The sequence below is a fragment of the Petaurus breviceps genome, unplaced genomic scaffold (genome assembly GCF_028583685.1).
Source record: "Petaurus breviceps papuanus isolate PSGF00001 unplaced genomic scaffold, PetGlider_PUasm1.0 38, whole genome shotgun sequence".
NCBI classification, from domain to species: Eukaryota; Metazoa; Chordata; class Mammalia; order Diprotodontia; family Petauridae; genus Petaurus; species Petaurus breviceps.
Window position 1 is genome coordinate 2,571,729 of NW_027186304.1, and position 24,987 is coordinate 2,596,715.

At 34.9% G+C, this 24,987-nt stretch overlaps 1 protein-coding gene across 1 annotated transcript in view; it reads left to right on the top strand.

Annotated features, from left to right (window-relative positions):
* The first annotated feature begins 524 nt into the window (after positions 1-524).
* NETO1 (neuropilin and tolloid like 1) overlaps positions 525-24,987 on the top strand; it is a 205,922-nt gene continuing 181,459 nt past the window's right edge. The window contains exons 1-4 of the mRNA XM_069099563.1: positions 525-1,245; positions 3,230-3,283; positions 3,533-3,670; positions 23,175-23,423. Coding sequence (XP_068955664.1) covers positions 1,218-1,245; positions 3,230-3,283; positions 3,533-3,670; positions 23,175-23,423 — 469 coding nt within the window. The 5' untranslated portion in view covers positions 525-1,217. The remainder of the gene's footprint in view (positions 1,246-3,229; positions 3,284-3,532; positions 3,671-23,174; positions 23,424-24,987) is intronic.

Here is a 24,987-nt window from a genome sequence, read left to right on the forward strand (position 1 = left end):
AGAAAGAGAGAGAGAGAGAGAGAGAGAGAGAGAGAGAGAGGAGTCAGTCAGTCTAGTTGCTCATCGTTCCCCCGCATCTTACTTCAGTTTGTGGGCACGAAGAAAGAATCTGGGTTTTCTTCTCTTTCACTGCTCTCTCCTCCTTCCACCCCGCCCCGGGGCGAGTTGGGGGGGAGTGGTGGCGATGGCGAAGTGAGGGCTCCCTGAATTGCTTCAGCTCTCCGTCTCCTCCCACCTCCCCTTGCCCCCACCCCCACCCCCATCAGACTGAGTGTAATGTCCTTGCTACCACCGTTACTCCATTCTACTATGCAATAGCAGAGGGGACAAGAATTTGATCCATTTCAAACGCATAATGCTTTCTCGAGGATCTCATTCCCTAATGATATAACTAAAGCTCCCACTTGGTAACTCTTCCCATCCTCTCCACTCTTCTCTCCCCCTCGCTCATTCCTTCCCCTCCCCGTTTCTCCTACTCCTGTGCCCCTCCACCACCCTAAAAATCCTCCTCCCGCCCCCAATCACCCACCCACCCATTCCTCTTTCTGAAGATAGCAAAGGTGGCGGGTATTTCTGTGAGCAGATGAAGGACCCCTTCATCCCATCTTCAATGCCTCTACCGAAGATCCCAAAGGTCTGGAGCAAAACGGTCTGCTGCTGGGCGTCCTCTCGGAAAAGCTGCTGTCTGCTGTTGGTTTTGTATGAAACTGGGGACTGAAGGAGTTACCACCGCTGCCGAGCCGTGGGTGAGAGCCCAAAGCGTCCGCTCCGTCGCTGCCCGTCTGTCTTGACCAGCTCTCCCACCCCTCACTCCGCACTTCTTGGCCCCCACCTTCCGCCAGTCGGCCAACCGGGCTCTGATCTTAAGCCGGCAGCAAACCCTCTAGAAAGCCCCCCGGTGTCATCCTGAGAGCTGCAGCCGTTCTGATGCGAAAGAAGACTGTGATGATGGTGGTGATGATGATGATGGTGATCACTGCCCGGGTGTGATGGGATTGTCATGGTGGGCATGGTGATTTCGAGGCGCTGAGAGCTAAAGCGAGCGAGCGGGAGCAGAAAGAAGGGTTGATTCGCTTGTAGCTGCTGTGTGGGTTCGGATTCTCCCCCAACCCCCACCCCGCCCCCCTCCTGACTCCATCCTCTTCCCCACCACTGAAAGTGCTCCCGAATCTAAATGGAATTAGTGGAGATCGGAGTCCCTGGCGTAAGGAACAGACATGATCCATGGACGCAGTTTGTTTCACAGTGAGTACCTTTCTCCCGGCGTCTAGTGAGCCCCCTCCAGTTTTTCTTCCGTCCCTTTTCTCCTCCCTCCTTTTGGAAAGCGCAGGTGGATGCAGCGCAACCTCTCTCCAACCGGACCCCGCAGTAGCGCTGGAGTCTCTGGGGCAGATGTAAACTTTCTGTATTGCAGTATAATTGAAGAGGGGCTATCGGGGAAGGTAGGGCGAACAATGATTAGTTAGTATTTTCATATGGTCCTGAAATGAAAAAAATAATAGTATTTTGTTGTTGTTGTTGGGGAGATTAAGGTGAAGGAAGGAAAGGGGGCTGCAGAAACCTCTGACTTCATGAATAGTCGGTAGTTCAAGGATTGTGCGTGAGTTAGAGAAAGCTTTTGGGGAAGGGGATGAGAAGAGGGGTTATGTTCTGAGAGGTCAGGAGGAGGAGAAATCCCCCCCTTTTCCATTATGTCAGAGTATTTTCCTCCATCGTTGACATTCTTTCATGATAGCTACTTTAATGCACACCAAAAACACCCTGTTGGGTCGAGGAGGCAGCACCAAACTCAGCCGCTTGCCTTTTGGTTAGAAAATATCTAATGCTATTTTAAAATGTGATTGTATGAACTATGTTTGCCTGGGGGGGGGGCTAAAAGAAAACTACACCCTCAAAAAAAGATGAAGAAGGCAGTGTTGGTGGCACATCCTTATTCTCTCTCAACCTGAATATAGAGAGGATAATTGGCATAATAAAGGAAGGTTTCTTATACTCGCCTGAGTAGCACAGTTGAAGGTCTGTTAGTACATTAACGGTAACATTCCATAATGTTCAAATAGGAAGCATAGTAAAAATTCTTTGGCAAAGGAAGCACTCAACTTGAAGAGGTGGTTGCATGAGTGTGTGTGTGTTTATATGCATTTATACATGCACAGACATAGGCATTCAGGTTTATCTCAGGATGTGCTCAAAGTACTGTGTTTTTTTTCTCATTTAGAAAACACTGAAAGGGCCTAATCCATTCTAAGAACAGATGGCCTGACCACAACCTTTTTTTTTTTGAGGAAATCTCTGTTCAGATTAAAGCTATGCAAAACAACAGTTCACAACAACATAGTTTATATATCAAATCTAGTACCCAAAACAAAGCCCACTTTCTTGACCTTTCTTTAAAAATCTCTTTCCAAGGTAAAAGCTCATGTGACAAGCTTCAGGGAAAGGTTTCTTGGTAGAGGTTCCCAAAATCGCTTTTACATACATACATGCATGTATGTGTGTAAATTGATCCTCAAAATAATTAATTTGTAATAGCATTTTTTCTTAAAAACTATATATTCATAATTTTGTTTTAATACTGAAGAGAATCTGAATGTTTACCCTTAAAGTCTTAAGGGATTAATTTTTATAGCTTCTTAAATTGTGGAGATCCCAGTGGTTTTGTATGCTGATATATTTTTATAATGATGGCTTAAAAGCCTCACAACAAAATTAATCTCCTTCTCCCTTGTCTCTCTCCTCCCTCTCTCCAACTCCTTTTCGCTTAAGGATTTGCCCCTAGGAATTTCTCTTCTGAATTATGACTTGTTTTCTGCTTTTGTTTTTTGCCATTGCACATTAAGACCAGGAATATATACTTCTTTCCCCCCACTTTTCTCCCCTTTTTAGGTGCCAGTATGGTCATGGTAGTTTAGAAACTCAAAATACCCTATTGTAATACTTAAATTAACAGTTAGGATAATTTCCTGCTAGTATTCAATTTCTTTAGTATGTTAATGATATGCACAGTCAATGCTTCTTAACTTCAAAAACAGGGAGTCCAAACTTTTCTTAGTTTTTTAAATCAGTTTTTTCTAAGTCTCATGTAGATTTTTTTAAGTAGCAACAAAATGTATTGGTAAGGATGTTTTCCTATATTTTTATTTTGTTATATTGAGATAGGTCATAATACTTTAGTCACTATAAACACAAATTTTATCTGTCCCTGATTATTTCTGTTTATTTGTTTCAGTTGTAGCAAGTCTAATCATCCTACATACATCTGGGGCTACCAAAAAGGGAATAGGTAAGTTTATTAAAAGGAAAAAAAGAACTACACAATCCTGACAATTTTCCCAATTCTTTCCATATTCTAAAAGCTTTATTAAGATAAAATTCTAACATTCTGCACAACTACTTGCCTTTCCTTAAGGAAAGCTCACAGCTTAATTACAAAATAATAATGGAAACAAAGTGGTCATATTTATTTTCAGTCCCCCCCCCCAATCATTAAATGATGGCTTTGTTGTTCTGTTCTGTTTTGTTTTGTTTTCAGAAAAGCAAACCACTTCAGAAGCACAGAAATCAGTGCAGTGTGGAAATTGGACAAAGCATGCCAATGGAGGTATCTTCACTTCTCCCAATTACCCAAGCAAGTACCCTCCAGACAGAGAGTGCATCTACATCATAGAAGGTAAAAAAGGAGGAAAATATGACAAAATAACTCTAAGCCTGAATTTTTTGTTTAACAATACTTTATGTACTGTTTATTTTATAGCTCTCAAAAACCATCAGATTGACTGATGGTCAGATTTACATCAGATTTACACTCACTTGAGTACAATTAGATTGTGTGCATCAGATTGAGTTCACATAATGTGTCTTAAGAAACTGGGAGAATGAACCATAGATTTGGTTCTTGATAATCATAGATTTGGAGCTGGAAGGTACTCTGATCGTAATCAAGTGAAATCTCTCATTAACCTGGCACGTAATAAGTACTTAATGAATGTTTATTGATCTATTGAAACCTTGAGAAGTTCAATGATTTGCCCAGAGTAACCCAGCTAGCAAGTGTCTGTGGCATGATTTGAATCCAGGTCTTCCTGATTAAAGTTCAGCAGTCTGTTACCTACATGCCTCTAAATAAATTAGAGTGAGTATCAACACCAAATGAAAATAGGCAACTCTATTTCTTTACATTGATTTCATTGGTTTATTTAGTAGGCAATATATACCTGACAGATATTATCATCTTATGCATTTTTACAAACTGATAGATTATGTTGAATTCATTTTATAAACAATGGAAAATAAAATTATGTAAAATCAAAGAAAATTATGTATATTTTCAAACAACACATTGTAGCAACATCGTATAGCAGAGAGGACCCTAGACTGGAAATCAGAAGTCCATGAGTGCTAGTCCTGAATTTCACTAATGAGCTGCATGAACTTTTTCAATCGGGCTCAGTTTCCTCCTGCACAGAAGAGAAAACTTCATTGTAGAATCTGAAAAACTCTTTCCTGAATTTCTATGATGTCATCCCAAACATTGATCTGAAGCTTCATTTTTACTGGTTTGTACTAGTGCTTACTCCCTGTAGTATGCTTAAATTTACAGGTAAGATTTCCAGGATTGGACTGGCAGCTAAATTTGTCCCATCCAGGTCTCATAAATGTTTCTAAGCATTTTCAAAGAGAAGGCAAAGACCTATCTTCCTTGAATTTTCCCTATTCTCTATCTGAAGGCAGTACTTAGATGTCTCCTGAATGCAAAATCCTTACTAAAAGTCCATGTCTGAGATTTAACATTTTTTTACCTTACCTTATAAATACATTATACAGTCCTTATAGATGCAATACTGAAAACATCACTAAAATTATTTGAGGACACTAAAGAATATTTTCTATGAAAATATATGGGATCAATTACATTGGACTATAAGCCTAAGATATACACATTTTGAAGATTTTTGGGAAAAGTAGTTTCTATATTCTAATGAACCCTGTGGAATAAAGAGAGTCAATTATAAAAGAGAAGTGCTTTCCAAATTTTAATGTTATATTATTTGGTCATACCTCATCCAGAATTTTTTCTTTCCTTATTTTCAAACATGGCTTTAATCAAAGGCATATAGGGTATGATCATCATCAAATCATGGGAAAAATTGTTCTGAGTCTCATCATTCAGTTCAATTTAACATTCAGCAAGTGCTTCATTATATAGCAAACAACAGAAGTGAAAACAAAATAGTTTCTTCCCTAGAGCTTATATTCTACAATGGGAGAGCAACAGGTACAAAGACAAATAAATTTAAGGCCACTTCAGAGGGAAAGAACACTACCAGCTCAGGGCAATATCAGTGAAGGTTTCACAGTGGAAAAGCCATGCTTGATTTGAGCCTTGAGGAAAGATTCTTAGTGGCAGAGAAGAGAAGAAAGTTCATTTTAGGTATAGGAACAAATTCGTAGATGTGGGAGATTAGATGCTTAGTTAAGGGAGCATTCCAATTTGTGTTGAAAGTAGCAAACATGAGGGGAAGGAAGCAAGCCTTTATTAAAGGTCTACTATGTGCCAGATACTATGCTAAGCACTTTAAAAATATCACATTTGAGCCTCACAAACCCTGGGAGGTATGTGTTATTGTGCTCATTTCATAATTGAGAAAACTAAGGTTAATAAAGATTAAGTGACTTGTCCAGGGTCATCTAGCTACTGAGGGTCTGTGGCTGGATTTGAACTCAGTCACAGAGTTCAAAGGTCTTCTTTTCGCCAAGTCCAGAACTTGATTCATTGTACCCCTAGATGACTTCTGAAGACATGTATTATAAAGTTAGGGTACATTCAAGTGACTCAAATGCTAGGCTGACTGTAATTTATCCAAAACACAACAGGGAACCACTGAGGATTTGAGAGGAGGGAACTGACAATACTCAGAATTATGCCATGGCAAATGTCTTTTTGGCAACTATGTAAAGGGTGGAGGAAAGAGACTAGACACTCAGTGAGGATGAAAGATTGATTAAGGCCTGAATTAGGAGGGTAGTTGTGTAGGTGGAGAGGAAAGGAAACATATATGGAAACCATGATATTGGGGGATAAAAGTGGCAATACTTTATAAGTGATTGACTATTTGAGAAATGGAGAGGAAAGAGTGAAGGATGACTCTTGAGATTATGAAACTGAGTGAGTAGGAGGATGGTAGTTCCCTTTATAGAAGTAAGAAAGTCGGGAGAAAGAGTTCATTAACAGGAAAAAGAAAATGATGTTCCTTTGTGGACATGTTAGCTTTGAGATGCTGATGAGCAGACAGAAATGTGGGACTGGATTTCAGAAGAGATGCTAGGAAAATAGATAGAAACAAAGAGAGATGGATTGTTTTGGAAGTAACCTGTTTAGAGATGATCATTAAACTCTTGGAAGTTTTTATATCAACAAGGGAGAGAGCACAGAATGAATAGAAGAGAGTCCAAGAATGAAACCTTGAAAGACACAGATGTTTAGGTCACTGAAAATCAATGAAGTACCATGAAGTATAGGCAAATTTTTTTGATAGGAATAGTGAGATAATGTTAGATATATCTAATTGGAGAATCAGAAGAAAGCAGTCATAGAATCCAAACAGACAATATCCAGGAGGAAGGGGGTAGACAATAGCATCAAAAGTTTTAGAGAGGTAGAAGAGGATCCATACTAAGAAAATACTGTTGGACTTAGGTGAGATTATTGGTGAACTTGGAGAGAGATTTTATGTAATATTCAGAGAATGGTTCATTTCACCACTGTCTTTACCAATGGACTGCTTAGTTGAACTTAAAGTGTACTGTCAATCAGTCAAAAAGCATTTATTAAGTGCTTACTAGGTCAAAAGTAATACAATATTCTTTTCTAATAATTAGATGTTGACATTAATTAAAGATTAACAAAGAACACTCAAAATTTTGTGCTGAAAATTAAAAATGCATAGAAGACAGAACTTTACATCCTCTACAATGCAAAAGCACCTCTAATTCTTTATTCATTTTCACATAGTGAATTGGAACTTAGTATATGTTGGAAAGAATAATGATAAAAAAATTGCAATTAAACTAACAAGTCAAATGATTCATTTCAAGTCAACAAATATTAAGTATCTACTGAATTGTAAGTTCTCTGCTAGATAGTGATTATATAAGATTTAAAAATATTAAAACCCTGTGTTCAAGGAGTTTCATTTACTGGAAGTAATTGGTTATATATGTACACAACTAAATCTAGTATAAGGTAGGGAAAGGTTGGGGGTGGGGGAAGAAATAATTGAGACAAAGTGATCTAATAAAATTTGAAGGAGAGGAAATTTTCCAGCTGGGAAGAATCAAGAATTTTTTTTTTTATGGAGTTAAGTGGAAGTAAAGATGAACCTAGAAGTAAGATTAGGATTCTGAAAGAAAAAGAGAAGGAGGAAATGGATTCCAGACATATAGAATTCAAATAGTTGAATCCACATAGCTTCAAGTAATGGAGTAGGAATGTACTATTCGTTGCATGTAATGCTGATACATCATGTATACATTGCAAGGTTTTTTCTGTCAATTTTACATTTGATTTCTATCCCAGCTCAGTTATAACAAATCACAGGGTCATCTGATTGGATTTGTATTTGTGAGTCATTGGTGATGCTTTTGTTATCTTCTTGTGTGAGTGTGTGTGTGTGTGTGGGAGGCAAGACTTAAGTACCATTTTTGAAAGTGTCCACTTTTCATTTGAAATCCATACAATTATTATCCTACTTTCACCTTCACTCTTTGCCTGAAATTTGAAGTTTCTATACAAAGTAGAAGTAGATTTCACATACAAATTTACTTGTGACATCATATCCAGTAAGTTATAGGAGTGACAAGCTGCAGAAGACTGCCAAAAGAATAAAAATATGCAATTTCTTCATTTTTCCCATGAATTTGTCTTGAAAGAAAAAAGTATGTCATTAATTCCATATAAACAAATAGCATTTTATCTCATTGATAATGCAATATTTATAATAATAGGTTTGGCATTGCATACAAGTGAGCACTTATTTTCTCAGAGAAAGTTAGTGTGTTGATTTTTTTAAGATACTATATTATACTGAAACAAAATTATTTTAGCATAGACAGGTTTTGAGATTTAAATCTACAAGCTTATGATTTCCAGGACTAAATATATTCATTGGTAATTTTTGGATTGTCTATTATACTTCATTTTTCTGACAACTATAAAATTGAGATGTTGATTTATTATCAGGGTCTGCTTCAAAGCACTTACAACTTTTTGAAATAACAATATTTAATTTTTTCTTTATAATTTCAAATTTGTTATCATCATTACATAAAGTTCCAGGGGCATAATTAATTATTAATCTAACATTACAAGATAGAACTTGATTTTAGAAAGCAGTTTAGCCAATAAATGATAAAATCTTTGACCTAAGTGGCACATTGGATAGAAACCTGGGGCATGGAATCAGGAAGGCCTGAATTCAAATCCAGCCTCAGATATTTACTAGTTATATGACCCTGCCCAAGTTACTTTCCTCTGTCTGCCTCAGTTTCCTCAACTATAAAATATGAATAATAATAGCACCTGCATCCAAGGGATATTGTGAGGATCAAATGAAATAATATTTGTAAAGCACTTAAGATAGTGCCTGGTGCCTCTTGAACATCATGCATATATGTGTATATATATATATATATATATATATATGTATATATCTATTTAACAATTCTTGTCTTATGCAGTCCCATTCCATTTCCACAGTTGTAGTGGCAAAGGGACTCTAAGGAAAGGCTAGAGAATGCTCAGTGAACCCAAAGAAATTAACCTACATAATCAACTAATAATAAGAAGAATTTATTGTGCCTATAACGAAACACTTTATAAATATTTTCTCACTTCATCTTCACAAAAATACTAGGAGGCAGGTTTGATAAATGAGGAAACTGAGATAGATGGGAGTCAAGTGACTTAGTCATATAACCAAACAGCGGCAAGGACTGGATTTCAACTCAGGTCTTCCAGATTCCGGGTCTAGTTGTCGGCATTGAACCACTTAGTTACCACATGGGTCACAAAACAATTGAAATTCTAAAATATTATTATTTAATAATTGATACTACTTTGAAAGAATTTTATTTTTGTTCATTTGAATACTACCTATGCCAATATAAATAACAAACCTTTACATTGCTTCTCTTCACAACTTCTTCCTCTCTTATAAATTCATCACAGAAAATTGCTGTCCCACTGAAGGTTCTGGAGACTTTCCCTTGTTCTTTTAGCACATTGAGGGTAATCATGTAGCAGTAAATTATAGTATTCATTTCTTCCAGCAGTGTGTCAGCTCATTTATCATTAATGGGAATTGTATGTTAAAGGATAATGACAGGTAAATGTTTTTAAAACTGTGGGTTTTAGCAGTTTCTTCTTACTTTCAGCCACTAAGTTATTGAAGAATAATACTATAGAAGGAGGAAGGGGTTATACAACCAGAGGATGTAGTGTCACTATTTCCACATATATACAATCATATTATCATTATATGCAGTAGTTAACTTTGCCAATATTTAGCTAAACTAGTCTTCATTTAAGAAATGCAGTTCATCTCTGAGCAAATATTCAGTTATTCTAGATCAATGGACCTGCTAGAGCATGCACTCTGCTAAAATACTTTAAAAATCACAAGTCATTTCCATGCCACAATGGGGAATTGAAGTTGAACTTCAGTGAAAATTGATCAGATAGAGAATAACAGGGGCAAAGGAGAGATGGAGTCAAAGTGCTCTAGGGAAATTTGAGGAGGGTAAGGAAACATTTAGTTGGTGAAAATCAGGAAAGGCTCCAATGGAGAAGGTAACACTGAAATCAAACCTTAAAATCAGATCAACATTCTGAAAGACAGAAACAAGGAAGAGAATGTGTACCAGCCATGGAATTCAAGGGGTTAGATATGATCATTTAAATGTTAAAGTGAATATTATTGATAATTCTCATGAAATTCATCCTTGAATTTTTCTAAAATAAGTAAAATTGTATGGTTCAATTAAGTCAGGAGGAAATTTAAAAATTTTATGGTTTCATAAGTAAATCTGGTTTGGAATTTATTGTAGTTTTGTTTTGCATATATAGATTGATCAGAAACAGTTACTATCTGCATATACAAACAGTTCAGTAATCTTAAAGTTTCCTCAGAACTTTCTAACTGGGAAAAGTTGTGAAACGGTCCACCAATTTAGAATGACACTTCACTGACATTCCCAAAGTAAGTAAGCAAAGCAGGGCCTATTTCTGTTTTGTCATCAAAGTACATAGTATGTCATCTGGCCCAGAGTATAGGTGCTTCAGAATGTGAAATGAATGACAGTATTTTGGCCTGTTTTTTCAGGGTGTGTGTTGGGGGATGAGAGCAAAGAAAATGAAAAGGTACTATTATATAGCAAAATTGTTGAAGAAACGGTAGAATTCTGAAATGACAGCAAAATGGTTAAATATGGTGCTATTTGGTAGGCAATTCTTATCTGACTTTGCTAAAATTAAAAACAGGCTCATAACCTGCCTAGTTAAAATGATAAATATAATTAAGTGAATTGCAATCCATTTCACCAGTGTCTTAATCTAATCAAATATAGGGACTGAAAATAGGGTGCAAGATATTGCCTATATACATGATGAGAAAATAAGTAAATTTTGTTGCTTTCATGCCAGAGACCTAAATCTTTGAAGGCATATGGATAATAGATCAGCCTTTTCACTTTCTATTCAGCGTTCAGACATTGGCTAGATAAGTGGATAGTTAACTTTCAAGGAGTCGACACAGATATAAAGGCCTTATGTTTACTAAGTGCAAGACAGCAAAAAAACTATACTTAGCTACATTTTACCTCCTAACATTGGCTTTGCTCTGCTTGTACCATTAACTCTATTAATTCACCTATTGAATATAAGGCAAATATTTATTAAGAATAACAAGTCTTTCAGCACAGATGTCATTTAAAAAATCGTAGGGTTATAGTATCGTAGATTTCAATGAGGATTATAATGTAATAGATGTATAACTAGAAAAACCTTAGAAACCAGATAATTAAACCACTTCATATTACAACTGAAGAACTGAGATACAGAAGAATTAAGTGCCTTACCCGAGGTAACATGACAGCACATAGTAAAGCCAGGATTTGAATTTAGGTTCTCTGACTACAAAATAATCACTCTTTCCAGTATACCATTCTTTTTTTTCTCTTTTTCAAACTATTCATACTATATAATAGCTAGCACATTTATAAAGTACATTTCATTTATTCAAGCATTAAAGAACAAAGCAAGACAACCAAAAAACAAGAAAACACTTATTTGATCTGCACAATAACCCTGAGAGGCAGGTGCCTTTCATACCCCCATTTTTACAGACAAAGAAATCAAAACAGATAGAGGATAGACCTGCCCAGGAATATATAAATAGAAAGGGAGAAATCTGAATTTTGGTCTTTGTGATTCTGGGCCTGGTGCTCTAACCTGTCCCACTTAGATGACTGTTCAAGGAGATCAATAATTCATTAATTTGCTCAACAGTGTCTGTTAAGTGCCTACTATGTACAAGGTGCTATGCTAGAGGGCCAGAGGATTCAAAGACAATATTAAAAATAATCTCTGTCCTCATGAAAGGCAAATAATTCAGTCATTATTTCCTCAGCATCTACTATAGTCCTTACTAATACTGCTCAAAATAGTGATTTTTGACTCAAAAATGGGTTACTAATCATGGCATAAGAATCCCCATGGCTACATATTGACTTCCTTTTAAAATGTAATTTTATCTAGGATTTATTGTATTTTTATCTATTTTTAAAAATATTTTCCAATTACATTTTAATTGACTGTGACCTGCACTTCATGGTGCTGCTGATAGCATGTTTAACACCTCTGTGCTAGAAGATACAAGATTCACATGGGCAAGTATGTGGGAGCCCATTTGAGCAGGGATAATGGATTGAGAGCCCTAGAAAGAGAGGTATGAGGGATAACTTTACACAGTGACAGCTAAGTTGGGACTTGTGAAGGAAGCTAAAGACTCTTAAGAGGCGGAAGTGAGGAAGGAGCTTTTTAAATGAATTAGCAGTTTAGTCATTGGGAGGTGAGAATAATGGAGAAGAAGACAAGGAAAGAGGGAGTAGGTGAAGTTCTTGGAAATGATATGGACACAGGATTTCTACTTGTGCTGCTATTTACAAAAGTTATCTTTTGGAGACATATTTTAATTGTACCTGAGTTTTGTAGTCTACATATAGCTGTAAGTTCTAAAAATGCTTGGAAAATCTAAAGGATTTTTTTAAATTTTTTCTTGCTTTTTTATTTTAATTTAATTATGAAATAAAGAAAAATGTCTTACTTTTTACTTTTGTTTTCAGAAATTTTATAAAACTGAAATGATTTCAATTTCTATTTCCTTTACCTTTTGCTGTCAATCATTCAGGCTTATGTTGCAGGGATTTCCGCAGCTACTTATCTTTTACCACATGTTCAAACCAATGTTTTCTAGCAACTATGAAATCCTCAGGTTGGTATTTTTTGAGAGATTATTAGATTTACAAGGTGGGACAATTGAATCTTAGATATTAGAAATCTTCAGAAAAAGAAGAGTATAATATGACTGATGAGGGGGACTGTTTATTTGAGAAACATTCAGGGGTGTGCTGGGCAGTGTTTAGTTGATTCTTCGTATTTAATATAAGCACAATTCACTTTCAAGTATAGTTTGCATTATTGTAATTTCCTCTGTCACTTATTTAAATCCAGACAATAACCGAACAATACATCATGCCCTGATTTGCAGCCTTGCTGATTTCTGAATTGGAAATCTTCCCAGTGGAAATTTAACAATCAGCTTTCCAGGATCAAAAGAGTTGTTTATAGCACACTATTGGCATATATCTCAGAATGTTTTGAAATTCTGCCACCTGATTCCTAATCAAACATGCAATCATTGATTTCTGAAGAGATTTCATGTGTATTGAATGCTCAAGGATTGACTTTCCCAAAAATTTCTTTCTACTGTTGAGAAGGGACTACATCAATTAGCATAGCTCATACTCTGATGTAACAGAAGCATAAAGTGGTTTCATAATGTGACAATTTTGTCAACATTGAAATAAAATATTAGAATCATTCCTGGGTTCTTAAAAACCTTATATTATTAGAAAGAGTAAAGGACAAAACCATACTGAATTAGAAAAGGGCCATTTCATCCTACTGCTTTGGTCTCCCTTTGTATATTTGAATGTCTGATAAAAGGTTAGCTTTTCCTTCACATATGGACTTTTTATTGTGGTAATGTCAAGGCACAAACGTAGAGGGAGGAAATAAGAGAGCTAACATGGATTTCCTCATTACGCTTCCCTTCTTCTGACCAAACTCTTTAACAGTAATACTTCTGGTTACCCATCAGGTATTTTGGAGAACAGGGTAAAGAAATAGGTGGAAGAGAAAGGAAAAATGTATATGTTTTCAGAAGTGAGGGTAATACAGGGAAAGACTATCTTCTGTCTCCTTGAAGCATTGCTTTACAAGACAAATAAAATATATGTTCATATTTAGTTTCTTTGCATACTGCTCCATAGGAGTAGAGAATGAAGTCATGAAAGAGAAACCAAAATGATAGATTTTGTTCTATTGAAGAAAACATGTTTGGAAATAAATACAACTAATGAAAACCTAATTGAAGAATTTTACCTGAGATAACTATCCATAAAGTAAAAAAAAATTAAATATTAATTCAGTGATTCTCATAAAAATATCAGCTGTCATGATTTGACACTACCATTCATTCTGGATGCTTAATTATCAACTTATTTTCAGTGTCAAACTACTAGAATTACATTTTTTTCTTTTGTCCTGTCATATATCACTATCTTCAATCAATTATTTCTTCTTTAGTTTCAAAGATACTGAACAGTGTCTTTCTGCGTATGTGTGTATGTATATATGTGTGTATATGTATGTATATATACATTTATAAAATTTATTTCATTTGTTGATATATTTTCTTTCTACCAGCTATAGTTCTGAGTGTTTATCAATTCAGTTTTTGACCCTTTGCTTTTTTTTCTTTCTAAAAACTCTCTTTTACACAGCTCACCCACTTTGTGCAAAATCATTACATGTCATACATACATACGGTGTAAAATAGTGAGTATATTTTTGAGACAGAAATAAGTGTAAACAGTTTACCAAATTATATTTTTCCAAACTTGGTTAAAATATACTTTCTTTTCTAAAACCTTGACTTTCTCAAAAATCCAGAAAGCATGACTGCCATAAGTATAGGAAATAGAATCTTAGAGCTGAAAGAAGTCTTAGAAATAAAATATACCACTAACTTTCTAAGGATAATAAAGTAAAATTCACAGTTGTTAAGTTCCTTGCTAAACATCACATCAATTCAATACATTTTAATTGCTTACTACATGTCAGGCACTGTGCCAGGCAAAAGTGTTACAAAGACAAATATAAATGGTCCCTACCCTCAAGGGACTTACATTATTTCTACTGGGACATCTAGTGTTTGCAGTGAGTGGATAGAGCACTGGATCTGGGAAGTTAACAAGTACTGAGACTTTCTACCACTGTGACCCCAGGGAACCCATTTAATTCCGTTTCCTCATTTTCCTCAACTGTAAAGTGTGGAAAATAATAGTCCCTAATGTCCTGGTTTGCTGTGAGGATCATATGAGATAATATTTGTAAAGTGCTTAGCACAGTGCCGGACACATGGTAGCTGCTTAATAAATGTTTACTTCTTTTCCTCCAACTAGTACATCTTACCATCAGCTTAAACACACTATTTTAAAAAGAACTTGTAAGTACATGCAAATTTGAAAATAATTTAGTATAACTCCCATATTATACAGAGGAGAAAGATGAGAGGTACAGATACTTCAAGTGACTTTCCCAAAGTCACATTCTATTTATTTCCTAGTCAACTTTCCTTCCTAGCAAAATATTCTTTCTAATTGGTACCATATCTCTTACAGGGACCAAGACTGAAAACCTTGGTGCCACCTTTGTTCATTCCTCATATTTCCCCCCTCATCTTCAATAATTTCTTCTGTTCATTCAAATCCCACTCAGACTTCAGTGTCCAACCTGCTCGTGAAACTTTAGCCAAATTATCTAACCTTTATTACTATCCTCCTTCCTCAAACTACCATCATCACAAGTTAGACTGATAATTTTGCTAGTTCCTTGGTTTGCAGCACATTTAATTATATTATCACCTCTTATTTATTTTTAAATTTGTTTTCACCATGTTTTCTTGATTAAATTTGCAGGTCCTTAAGGGCAAGGACAATGTTTTACATATGTCTTGTACTCCTGAGAACTTGCTATCTACTGAATAAGTATTTACTGTTTTTATGATATGTAATACTAAAGGTAATTTATATTTACAAAAAGAATCAATTATTTTTTATGTTTTGCACCATTGAACACATTAGTTTTTCATACTTTGCAACTCTGGACACAATAACAACAGCAGCAATAATCTATGTAAAATTTTATCTCTATACTAAAGTCTTATTTTGATGCATCATCATTGTGTGAAACTGACCTCATTCTCAAAGATTAGTTCAGAAAAGAACAATCCTTAATAGGTTCTACCAACCTATAATGCCACTGAAGGAGGAAGGAAAAGCATGCTATAATATTGGTTATCTGAGGACTGACCAGGCCAGCTGAGCTTGAGAGACTTACCGTCACAATATTGGCTATAGGTGATAGATGTAAACTGTAAATACAAACACACACACACACACACACACATACACACAAGAAGTGTGTGTGTGTGTTTAAAGTTATAATAAAGGAGAGATTTGAATTGTTAGAATGAAGCCCTATACTAATGAAATAAGGGACCTTTCAAAGTCTTGAAGATGAGTAATCTATAAACATCCAAGAGTAAAAGATTGCAAACACACATCATTAAATAAAATTGATAAATATATTAATGTTTATAAAATATTAGAATTTTATGTCAATTCAGGAAGCAAGATTAAGATAACAGCCAATGTGTGTTTTTAAAGGGTGCAAAACAAATCTGTCTGTCCTGATGTGAGAATATTCTTGACAAAAATCATCTATGTTGTCATGATTTATAAAGACCTATTTGCCATCAGAATATAACTTTAGATATCAAAAGCACTTTGAAATCCTTCTAATCAAACCCTTTTATTTTTATACATAAGGATATGCAAGGTCATAGAGGATAAGTGATTTTATCAAAGTCACATTGCTAAGTGGCAAAGATGAGATTTGAACTCCAATGCATAATCAGCTAATGTTCACTGGCACCATGTTTACATAATGAAAAAAAGAAAAACAATGGATACTAAGAATTTGTCTATTGATCTCATGTTTACAAATTATATTTAATCACAATCTATGTGAACTAATCAGCAAAAAGCACAAAAATTTAAATAATCAAAATAGAGGATGTAATTTTAATAAAACAGAATAAAATTGATTTGGTCATTACTTCCTAATACTATACATTTACCTTTCTCTCCACTAGTTATGGTGGATTACACAAAAGGATTCTAAAAGATGATCTCTCCTTCTAGTATCATTAAAAAGCATGCCATAAGAAGTGAAACTCTTAGTTATTAGTTTAAGATATGACATGATTAATTGAGAAAGGTGAAATGTATCAAAGGAAAATATGTATTTGACTTGCAAAATCAACAATTGATCATTTGGCAAATTCGGTCATTTTGGGGGGGCGGGATGATTCCTTCTACTTATCATCATTTTAGCCAAGATTTTATAGATAATACTTTGTTGAACTTATACCTTAAAGATATGATATACTTGTGGCAGCTAGGTGGTGCAGTGAATAGAGCACCTGACTTCGAGTCAGGAAGACCTGAGTTCAAAATCCAACCTCAGACACTTAATACTTACTAGCCATGTGACCTTGGGCAAATCACGTAACCCCAATTGCCCTGCCCTCTCCCCTTCAAAAATAAAAAACAAACAAACAAAAAGATATGATATACTTTAATAGGGACATGTGAGTCTAAAATAAAAAAATGAATAATCAATGAAAGAAGTCATGAGGGACAATTATTAAAAAAAATCAACAACTAATCAAGGAATGACAACTTTTGATATTTTGGTTTATACTATAAACTTTTTATCTATATGGCAGCCAATAATAACCACATCCAGCAGTTAGTCTTAGTCTTCAAATGTGGGTTGATAAAGAAATTTTTGAGAGAATTGTATTATGTAAGAACTTGAACAAAATTAGAAAATAATTGCTATAATACTCCTAGGATAGAGTCATTCTAACAGAACAACATTTCCTGTCCAGAAAGTATAGTGGTTAGTTGATAAAACCAGTAAAGCAGTAAAAAAAATATGTTGATATGACAGAGCAATACCACTTTATAAGAATATTGCAAAAATGTCTTGTAGAAATCTAAAGAATCATGTAGGCAAATGAAAATAGATATAAAATCATAAAGTAATATGGTATGCTTTAATAAGAATTAAGAAATGTAGTTAACTGGGAAACAAAGGTGGATTGCTGAAAATTAAGAAACAGTGTTTCAAAACATTCCCTATCTCACCAGAAAATTTCTTGTTGAAATGCCCTTGGCCTACACAATCCATGCTTTATATTTGTTCATATTGGTTTATTTATTGTTAAATAAAATAGTTAACACATTTTTATCTTACCTTTTATATCTATATTTTCAAAATGTTTTTTGTTTATTTTAGTAGTGTTTGTCTTATGAATTCAAAGAATTTTCAGTAAGAAACTTTCTTTATCAGTGCAGATTGGTACCTTTTCTTCAATTTAGAATCTGAAAGATTTGCTTGGTGAGTCTAAGAAATGAAGTGATTTTGCCTGGGTTGAACAGATAGAATGTGTCAGTCAAGATTGGAACCCAGTTTGAACTAACTCTAATACAGTTATGCATTCATTATGTCATATGCATTGCATATAGCTAGGCAAAACTGTGACATTTTTTCATATATTACAGGTAAAATTGTATTTGCACCTGTACTGGCAGGCATATGATTTTGGAAGCAATACTAAAGCAAAAAAGAATTCCATTGTGAACTCTGCATTTCCTTTTGGGTTAGAACCAATTAGTATATCTATTTTCATAATTATATCTTCAACTAGTGCAAATGTGAATACTTGTAACCACTTCAACGAAATCTCTTTTTGCACTAACTGGAACGTAGGCATAGCATAAACAAATAATTAAAATAAACACCCTTGGAGTGGTACTACTTAAAAGCTGTAGAATTCAGAATAAAGAGATAACACAACCAGCTAGACTGAAGAGAAAACTCATCAAACAAGAAGCAGTATTAAACTCAAGCTTTGAAGGATGTAGTAGGCTAAGGAATGGGTCAATAGTATTTTAGTGACTGAAAAAAGTATGAATAAAGCCATTGAAGAAAAAAGATTTGAGAAGGGATGCAGCAGCAAACATATTGCAGGCTGTGTGCTAATGAGTAGTGGGAGATAAGAAATAATTGTGAACATCAAATTGTAAAGAATCTTGAATGTTTGGTAATGGATATATTGTCCCTTCTCTAAGCAGTTGGAAAACATTGGGGACTTCTGAGCAATAGAATGATATCAGAGTTTCTGGACAATTCATCTCGCTTGTATTGCTGTTCACTCCATGGACACACACCATGCCACATACAGGCCCTTCTATCTTCCACTATCTCTCAAAGTCTGTTCAAGTTCATGTTCATTATTTCCATGACATTAGTTATACATCGTATCCTCTGCTGTCTCCTTTCCCTTTTACCTTCAATCTTTCCCAATATCAGGGTCTTTTCAATGAATCCCATCTTCTTATTATGTGGCCAAATTATTTAAACTTCAGTTTCAGTGTTTAACCTTCCAGTGAAGAGCCTGAATTAATGACTTTAAGTGTTGAACAATTTGATCTCCTTCTTGTCCAAGGGATTCTCAGAGCTCTTCTTGAGCACAACAGTTTGGAAGCACTGATTATGTGGTCCTCAGCTTTCTTTATACTCCATGTTTATAGCCATACATTACTACTGGGAAAAAACATAGTTTTAACTATATAGACATTTGTTGGCAAGGTGATATCTTGGCTTTTTAGTACACTGTCTGGATTTGTGAAGGCCACTCCATTTCTTTTAAGGAATTCTTGCCTATTGTAGTGTGTGTGTATACATATATATGTATATGAAATGATCACCTTAAATAAATCCATCTGTTCCATCCATTAAAGTTCACTGACTCCCAAGATGCCAATGTTTAATCTTGCCATCTCCTGTTTAATCACATCCAGCTTACTTTGTTTCATAGCTATTATATTATAGATTACTATGCCTTCATACCATCAGACTTTCTTTTCATCACCAGATGCACCCACAGCTTCCTTATGACTTTGACACAGCGGCTTCATTAGTGCTGGAGCTAGTTACAGTTGTGCTGCACCCTTCCACAGTAGCATATTGTACACTTTCCAACCTGAGGAGATCATCTTCTGATGTCATCTCTTTTATCACTTTAGTGCTATCCGTGGGCATTTCTTGGCAAAGATCCTGGAGTAGTGTGCCATTTCCTTCTCCACTGCATCACCTTTTGTTAGAGCTTACCATTATGACCTGTGTACCCTGCATGACATAGCTCAAAATTTCTTTGACCTATCCAAGCCTCTATGCCATGATGGACAAGGCAGTGATTCAGGAAGGGATTTATCTAATAACAATGAGTAAAAAAGATTAGAGTGGAGAAACCTGAAGAAAAGGGTGATAAGTTGTTAACACACTGCCTGATACCACTTTTCATTTTCTGATTTTTATCCTCAGTGCTTAGCACAGTGTCTGGCATACAGTAAGTACTTAATTAATGTGCTCATCACATTTAATTGAATTATGACAAAAGTCAAAAGATCACATATGAGATATTAAGGGTGGAACTAAGGTGATGACAATAGAAAGAAAAAGGAATATAAACTCCTCGAGAACAGGGACTGTTCTGTTTTTGTCTTAGACTCCAATAGTTACCATGATCTTTTTCACATGGTGTATTTATTCATTTGATTTGAATTTGGAATTTAGGGGACATATGAAATGATATTACAAAAATAAAAAGTTTATGTGAAATCTGTTGAGCATGGGGTGGAAGAAGGAAGAGGAGTCTCAAAAGAAACTACTTGTCCTCTCAGTTGTTAGATATGTTTTTTTTTTTAATTTAGATATTGCATTTTCCGTGTAAATTGTAAATTCCTTGTGGATTAGTAATTTGAAAGAAATGGACTTTGCATTTCTACAACGATCATGTTACATTTCATATAGTAGGTATATAATAAGTACTTGTTGGATAAAAGCAGATTATTTCTAGAAACAGGAAAGTCAGATGGAGGAGATGATTGGGAGAGAGGGAACAGGTATTGGGAGTAATAAGCAGTTTGTTTTTTGATGATGAATTGGAAATAGTAGTGGGATGTTGAAATAGAAAGACCCAGTAGGCATTTCGAAATTCAAAACTGAAGCTCAAGATAAAAATAGTGGTTCACCATAAAAAATTAGTCATTTTCATAGAGTTGATAATTGAATCCATAAGAATGGACCCAAAAATCATGATTTGAGGTAACTGCAAAGTGCTAAAATTCTAACCTTGAGAACTGCCCTCAGTCAGGTGCTGAATCAAGTAGAATGGAAAAAGGTAATAAGTGATGAAAACAAGGGTCATCAAAGAGACAAAAGGAGAAACCCAAAATTGCAGTGTCAGGACTGGCCAGTGTTGAGAGAATTTAAAAAAGGGAAATTGGTGGCTAACAGTGTCACATGCTAATGAAAGGCCAAAGATGATTTCTAAAAGAAAAGAGACCACAGAATTTGGCAATGGTTAATAAAGAAATTTTAACAAGCAGTAGATGACACAAAGGATACAAAATGCATTTAGTGGTAGGAAAGTAAAATCGGTCAGAATAAAATTTTTGAATGAATTCTCATAGTAAAGAGAAAAAGATTGGAGCACTGCAAGGTCTAAAGAAGGTTTTGTGGGGTGTGTGTGTGTGTGTGTGTGTGTGTGTGTGTGTGTGTGTTTTGAGTTGGTTGTTATATTGTTTATAAGGAGTCTTAAACATGATTATAGATAGAGGTTAAGCGACCAGAGGAGAGGCAGCTATTGAAGATGAATATGAGTAAATAATCGATAGAGCAAGGACATTTTTCCAAAGAGTGCTGGTGGAAACTTAGTTCTGGCAGTGGAGAAAAAGTGCTTTTCTCTTGAAAATGGAAACAAATAAGACTAAATGGATGAAGATTCAGAACAAAAAAAAGCATATGGAAGAGAAGCTGAAGTATTTTCAAATGCTACCAGAGAGTTTTCCTAAAAAAAAACTATACCATGATTGATTTTCTTTTTCACTTATTTAGTGGAAATAATCTCAGCAGGAAAAAAAATATCTAATTTGACTGTCTTAAAAACCCAACTAATGGGACTGACACAAGTACAAGAAATAGAATCTTCTCTTTTAACTATCATGTTGAAGTAAAGTCTACAGCTCTTACCTAAAGGTCAGCTAAGTGGTGCATTGTAAAATGTATTGCACCTGGAGTCAGAAGACCTGAGTTCAAATTTGTGCCGAAACAATAGCTAGTTGTCTGACCCTGGACAACTCACTTAACCTTATTTGCCTTAGTTTCCTCAACTGTAAAATAAGTTGGAGAAGGAAATGGCAAACCACTTCAGCATGTCTGCCAAGAAAACCCAAATGGGGTCATGAAGAGTCAGACATGACTGAACAACAGCTAATTCTATTCTAAAATGTTTCATATTAACATTTGCCCTACACAGAAATTCATATTATTGCCTGTTGAATACTTATTGAAACGTTGAATGAATTGCTAATAGCATAATCCTACTGTCTTCTTGAGACTAAACATTCCCTGTTCCTTCAATTCACCTTTAAATGGTGTGATTTGAGGTCCTTTTCTCTCTTCACCATTCTGATTGCCCTACTCTGGATGCCCTCCAGACCTAAGTACTCTTGGTAAAATGTCATGCTTAGAACAGAACATGATATTTTAGATGTGAATTGATCAGGGAAGGTTACAAACCCATTAGCCTCTACCTTTTCCAAAATCTTCTTTTTGAAGTTACTCCTACATTGTTTTCCTCCTACATTGTTGGGCTTGTCATTTACAATATTAGTGACTCATACCTGTAAATTCTTTGAACATTCTCTTCTTGTCATATTTCTTTTTCTTCCTTCCTTCCTTCCTTCCTTCCTTCCTTCCTTCCTTTCTTTCTTTCTTTCTTTCTTTCTTTCTTTCTTTCTTTCTTTCTTTTTAATGATCCCTTTGATCAGCAGGCAGATGGTAGAGGATGTCAACCTCTGCTTCATATAAGGCAGTGCAAATTAATTTCCCAATGAATCAACAGGAAACCTAACATGGATATATGTCTTCGCCTGGACAGTACTGAAACTTCCTCACTTAGTCACACCGAGTTTCAATCCATTAGAGATTTGCAACATTTTAGATCAGTATGGATTTTAGAAAAAAAAATTGAGCCGAAAATCAATATTGGTCCCAATACAATTACTCTTCTGTTGCTGTTATTCCTAACATATAGACATGGAAGAGTTGAATATAAGAATCTGACTGGACAGAAGGGAGCATCAGGGTAAAGTGTAAAGATATATTCTTATTAATGGGTTTCTCTAGGAATGCTCTTTATTTCTCTATAGAGGCCAGCTATGAAACAAGAACTGAGCAATTCTCTGAGACATCCAAGAGAATGGCCATTTCAAGAAACATGGAAAAGTGGCAGAGGGAAGGTTTTTTTTTTTAACTTCTAATACCAAGATACTGCTTAACTGCTCCCTTTTCCTAAGCAAAAGGGAAAATAGCCCATTAGATTTGTTTACCATTATCAATTCTTTTCCCCAAGGAGCACTTAGAATTTCCTTGTGGAAATTTGGAATCCTCCAGAGAAATCCATTCCTCTTTAGAATGTTATCTACCAGTATACATCTGCTTGCTTTTCAGATTTGAGTGTGTTGAGCATGGTCATCATTTGAATATCAGATCTACAGGGAAAATCAGAGATGCATCAGAAAATTAAAACTAAACAAGATTAGTAAATAATGGTTTCTCACCTCATCTTTTTCAGCTGCCCCCAGACAATGTATTGAACTTTACTTTGATGAAAAGTACTCTATTGAACCCTCTTGGGAGTGTAAATTTGATCATATTGAAGTGCGAGATGGACCTTTTGGCTTTTCTCCAATCATTGGACGTTTCTGTGGACAGCAAAATCCACCTGTAATAAAATCCAGTGGCAGGTTTTTGTGGATTAAATTTTTTGCTGATGGAGAGCTGGAATCTATGGGATTTTCAGCTAGATACAATTTCACAACTGGTAAGTAGATGCTCTCCTTTTCCACCCCACAAATGTTTATTCATGGATTTCATAATTTTGACTTGTATTATTTTGTCAGGCCAATATTATTTTTTGGAAAATATTACTATTTAATTTTAAATGATATTTTTGTTCACTTCATAAAGTATGAGAGAGTAACAAAAGAAATCACTTCCTTTTAGTCTATCAGGAAAGCAATTAATTCAATTAACTTTCATTATTCTAAAACCCATACTTTGAAGAAAATTATGTGACCAAGAAAAATTATGTACAGAAGCACTGAGAAGTTGGATGTTGTCTGTGGCATTGTAAAATGGATCCATCAGAATGATCTGAATGATCTGGAAAAAAATTGATAAAAAAAACCATATTTGTTCTGAAAATATCAATCCCACTTTTTAATCTTATATGTAGCTAAGTAGAAAGAACTATTCTCCTTTTCCAAACAGACAAATTTCTAGGAGCCTTGCAAAAGACAGTCAGATTTGTACCAGTCAGTTGAATATTTTTCTGAAAGACCTGGCAGATATAATCAATAATTATGCAATTATGTAACCTATGTCAACTTGTTATTTAGCCAACATATTCAGGATGTTTGTAAACATATTTAAACAGATTTGCAAACATATGTTTTATGTGTTACTAAAAATATTTATCATATTTGATTGGATTATGTGAAATATATATATACATAAATATATATACATGTATGTATATATGTATATATGTGTATATTGTGTATATTACTGCAGAAATTCTGCACTACAGTGATTTGGCATCTGATAGTCATATTTTGTCATTTTTATATGATATTATATACAAAGGAATATGGTGATCATCATTTGCATAATTTACCAGTGTGTACTTCATGATTCATTTAGGTTATATTGAGTATAACAGTAGTATTTAAAATTGGAAAAGTTGTTAGAGGGATTATTCCATGTTCCAAACAGGGTTAATGGAATCACTTTAAAAGTAGTACAGGGAGCACAAGCATGATACATTGGTTGTTACAATCGATTGAGAGTTTATGTTAGAGTGAGTTAGATCAGGATTTTCTGACAGTTATTTACCTTATACCATAAGTCCTTCCCTACCTCAGACTTCCCGACATTTTTAGGGAATTGTTTTAATTGTCGAAGACATATTATGCTTAATTTTTCATGGCATAAAAATTAGGCATGAAAATGAAATTTCTAGTTGCAATTTCCCCCCTAGATACATTGTTTTTATCTTTCAAAGGGTAGTTATTTCCCTTACATACATAAACTGGTATAGATTAATTTTAACTATGAGAAAAAAGTCACAAAACTCTATATTGGTTTATTTGGCAGATTTCCAATTTTAGGTATGTAAAACAGAATATGCCTTTTTACTAACAGTTAATTACAAGCTAATTACAAGTAATTACTTCAAAGGGTTGTCTTATATCCTCTCTACTTTGGTGGGTTTTTTTTTAATGTTTTCTTTTACTAAGTTTGGTGACCAAAGAATTCATGTTTGGGATATTCAGTCTTGACTTTCGAGGTGAGAGTATAATTGCTGAATTTTTCTGACAAAGTCT